The sequence below is a fragment of the Nannochloropsis gaditana genome (assembly GCF_000240725.1).
Source record: "Nannochloropsis gaditana CCMP526 unplaced genomic scaffold scaffold360, whole genome shotgun sequence".
In the NCBI taxonomy this organism is placed as follows: Eukaryota; class Eustigmatophyceae; order Eustigmatales; family Monodopsidaceae; genus Microchloropsis; species Microchloropsis gaditana.
This window is the reverse complement of record NW_005803593.1, coordinates 19,665-23,826: the sequence shown is the minus strand read 5'-3', so window position 1 is coordinate 23,826 and position 4,162 is coordinate 19,665. Positions and strand designations below refer to the sequence as shown.

Genomic DNA, 4,162 nt, shown 5'->3' with positions numbered 1-4,162 from the left:
CCATGCTCTCCCGGGCCACGCGCAGCTCCGCCTCCAAGTTTCGCGCCTTTTTCTCCCACCCCTCCACCTCCCGCTCCAGCCCTTCTTGCAGGGCTTTCCGCCACGCCACCTCCTTCTCCAAGTCCCCCACCATCGACACCAACGCCCGCACTCTCCCTTCCAGCAGGGATATCTTCACAGGGAGCGGCGGGGAGGACGCTTTCTCGTGGGCATGGGAGCGGGCAGACGGGAAGGCCCAGGATGCACAATGGCCTGGAAAGGCGGCGGCGGTGGCCACAGCCGAGGCCACGTCGTCAAAAACGTACAAGGGAGGGGCGCTTCGTTCCCCCTCGCTTCCCCGCCTGTTCGCAGCCAAGGGCACTGCCCGCGTGTGTCGGCCCCCACTCAAAGAAATGAGTGTGGTCATAAACACGACCAAAAGGGCCCCAATGAGGATGTCCCGGGTCCCCAAAGGCCAGGAGAAGCGCCACAAGGCCTCGAAAAGACATGCTTCCGCCTGCGGGTGGCGCCGGCGCACCTGCTGACGACGCCGACGGCTTTCTCCCTGTCCCCAGTCTCCCACGCCTTCATTATCCTTGAGCCCGGATCCCCCTTCCCCAAGGACGGTGCCCGTCTCCCTTCGCTCCTCCGCGTCCAGGGCACGGCTTTGTGCCCGCAGACGGCGGCACAAGCCACGCAAATCCTCGGGCATGTCCTCCAGGGACAGGTCGTCGGTATCTTTCTCATTTCCTTCGGTTTCAAAGTCCTCGTTCCCCCGTCGCGCGTAGGAAGCGTCGTCGGTGATGGAGGAGAGGGTGCGCCGGAATGAGGCCAATTCATATTCGACCACTCGGGCAGACCCCCCACGGGCAAGGGAATCATCTTGCAATTGCGCGGAGACTGCTTCCGATTTATCCAAAAGGACAAAATCTTCCTCCTTGCATCCCTCACTTCCAGCAGGTGCCATGTTAGAAAAGACCAAGAATCGGATCAAAAAGATAGTGCAGGGAGGTACACCCTGGACGACAAGTAAAATTCAAGAGACTTGGGACCAGAACTTCGCCAGCGTCACCACGCTTCTGTCTTGACAATATTTCTAAAGTATGTGTGACAAGCAATAAGGGTGTTTAAGTGATAAGCACATCAAGTAAATCTGGGTCAATTTCTTGGAGCCGCCCCACACGTATGATCGTATCTTGTTGCTTGACGCTCCCGAGGGGTAAAGGTAAAGTTCCGCGTTTTGAGACATACAAACGAGAATTTCTGATCAATAAAGGTTCTTAACTGTACCAAGATTTAATTTTTTGCGTTGGTTACGAATATTGTCGTGGAAAAGCACATTTTTGGATGCCAGACAAGCTGTGCAATGAACATGCATTTTCTTGAACGTGACGGACATTGAAGCAGGAGCATGCCTCAAGCTTGACTAGGCCTGCTTTCACGACCCCAAACGCTTGCACCCCGAGGTTCCAGTGTCCAATTGTGCCGTGTTGCACACATAAACGTCAGGCGTCTGAGAATCTTGGTGCCGAGGTCATTGATTTTCTTGGGTTTCGACGGACTTGAAGCACGGAGCATGCTTCAAGAACGACTCTGCGACGGCCCATTCTTAGCCTCTAGACTTGCCCAACTTGTGCTACATTGTGAGCAGCCTCAGGCACACAATATTCGTGCAAACTATTCATATCTGTATGAGGAAGCTAATTTGAGAAAGCAGTCCGAAAGTCGAGCCACGCCAAGGGCTACATGTGCCACTTACCACCATTTATTGTCATTTTAGAGTAACAAGTTGCTCCTTGACTCGAGTAGTTCGTCCGAAAAAAATCCTGCCATTTTCGTGTGATTTCTGGAATAATTTTGCGAAAAAGAGCGTAGCTCTAACATGTGGCCGTTGCTTGCATATGTCTTTGTCTCGACGTAGTCGAAGGCACGCGTCCAAAATGTGTCATTCCACGATTTCAAGGCATATCAGCGAGGTCCAATTGCACGAAAAACTTTCCCGCGACCTAACCACGTAGCGAGGACCGTCTGGTTCGGATTGCAGTCAAATTTATACGACTAGTCGAGCCGTTCAGCCCGCTAGCGACAACTTAAAAGAAATTTTGAAGAAAGACATACCTGCTACACACAACATTTGCGATAGTTTCTTCGGCCCAGTTCGGCTATTTACTTGCATTATTGTTGAAATACATCACGTGCTAACACCACAGTTAATATCCTCACTGAGGATAAATGCTGGCGATCACATCAGTCAATCCCTTCCCTTCATCCCACGACACTTCTAGGTCAAAAGCAGCGCTTTGCTATCTGCTTTCCCCCTCGCTCACCCTCTTGCGTCTACGCGGGTCATAGGGGTTCATTGCGACGAGTCCTTGCACCCGCGCTTCCGCCTCCTCCCAGTCCTGCGTTTCGTCCTCTTCCACAAATAAGTCTGATACGTCACAGCCTGCACGTACCAAGATCGCCTTCGTAGTGCTGGTAGGACAAAGGCTGAATCTCTCCATCATGATATCCACAAGCTCTTGGCAGGCGACTTGTGCTTCCTCCGCCGAGCCACCATGTCTCAGCGTCGCCAGCATGAGCGCATGGAATCCTAGGAGGGGGGGAGGGAAGGGCAAGGGGGGGGGTGCCACGGGAGCGGAGTCTGCCGAGGCCGGGCTCCTTTTTGCCTCGTCCCGCTCCTTTCCACCAGGGCCTAGCAAGACAGCCCTGCCCGCGTCAAGGTCCCCAATCTCCCACGCCCACGCCGCCACGGCCTGCGCGACGTTCAAAGGATCGGCTCCAAGGCCCGGGGCCTCCAGGAGGTCGGTCCACACCCTCCGCACGCCTGGCGCGTCCCTGTGCAACCCACAGAGCCGGAGCATGCTTCCATACACCACCGGCTCCCGGCTGCCTTTCCCCCCACCAGCAGCTTGGCCCACCTCCTCGTAGACTTTCCAGGCCTCCTCCACCTTGCCCGCTTCTCCACAGGCCTGAATGGCCCGTGCATAGTTACTGGGACCGGGGCATAGACCCGTCCCTTCCATGGTCTTCAAAAGCTCCAGGCAAGACATCCAACGCCCCGCCCGTTGACAGGCGAGTATGGCCGCGTTCCAGCACAGAATAAGCGGTGGCTTCGAGGGATTCCCGGGCTCCTGCCCCCGTTGGCCCCTCGCCTCTCGGAGCAGTCCCAAGGCGTCGTCCGGACGGAGGGCGAAGGCACAAGCCCGCATGGCCTCGTAATAATGACCGGGGGTGGGTTCCATCCACCCCTCTCCACGCATTCGTTCCAGAAGATTCCTGGCTTCCTGCCAGCGCCCAGTTTTTCCGTATACCTTAAGAAGTTGGGTAAAAACGTTGCCCAAGCCGCCGTCGTGTGTCCGACGGCGGCGGCTGCTGCTGCTATGAATGCCCAAACTCCTCCCCGTCGCACACCCATGATTGTCCGCCCGATCGAATGGGTATGGCGGGGAGGAAGCCGAAGACCCGATTACCGAGGCGCCATCCTGCGTCTCCACCGGGTATGCGGACGCGGGGAAAGATGCCTTTGGGTCCAGTTCACGCGGAGGAGCCCCACCATCTACACTTCTCGAGGAGAATGCAGCAGGTGGACGAATTTGGTCCAAAATTTCCTGCAACATCGACTCTGCACGTCTGACTAAGAGATCCACTGCCTCCTCCCCATGCTCTCGCGGGACCGAAGCCTCCAGCCCATCCCACCCCTTGAGCGCCGCCCGCGGGCGCTCTTCCCGCAGTCGGAGCACTGCTGTTTTCCCACAGGCGCTAATCAATGTCCCGTAGTCGTACGGAGAGCCTTGCTTCCCCAGCTCCTTCTTCATCTTCTCAAAGAGCTGCACCGCTTCCTCGAATTGGCCCATCTCCCCCAGGAGGGAGAAGAGCACGTTGTAGACAGTGCGGGTAGGGGTGATGTTTTGCGCCTTCATGGCCTCGAGGAATGAAAAGGCGGAATCGGCCTTCCCGCCCGTCTTCAGGGCCTTCAAGAGGCTGGTGAAGACTTGGGCGTCTGCCGCCACCCCACGCTCGTGCATCTCGTAGTAGAGAGAGAGGGCGCCCTCCCACCGACCCTGTTTCCCGACGGCGGCGATGGCCGTCTTGTACAAGACACGATAGTCGGAGAGGGTCGGGGTCCGGGGCAGATCCTGCGCGCGATTCAAGAGCGTCAGTACGGCCGGGGCGTCTCCCT

At 56.9% G+C, this 4,162-nt stretch overlaps 1 protein-coding gene across 1 annotated transcript in view; it reads right to left on the bottom strand.

Annotated features, from left to right (window-relative positions):
• Positions 1-2,282: 2,282 nt before the first annotated feature.
• NGA_0388100 (syntaxin-like protein) overlaps positions 2,283-4,162 on the bottom strand; it is a gene marked incomplete at both ends in the record, with an annotated part of 2,647 nt that continues 767 nt past the window's right edge. Inside the window, 2 exons of the mRNA XM_005854869.1 lie at positions 2,283-2,381; positions 2,436-4,156. Of these exons, the coding sequence (XP_005854931.1) occupies positions 2,283-2,381; positions 2,436-4,156 (1,820 nt within the window). The remainder of the gene's footprint in view (positions 2,382-2,435; positions 4,157-4,162) is intronic.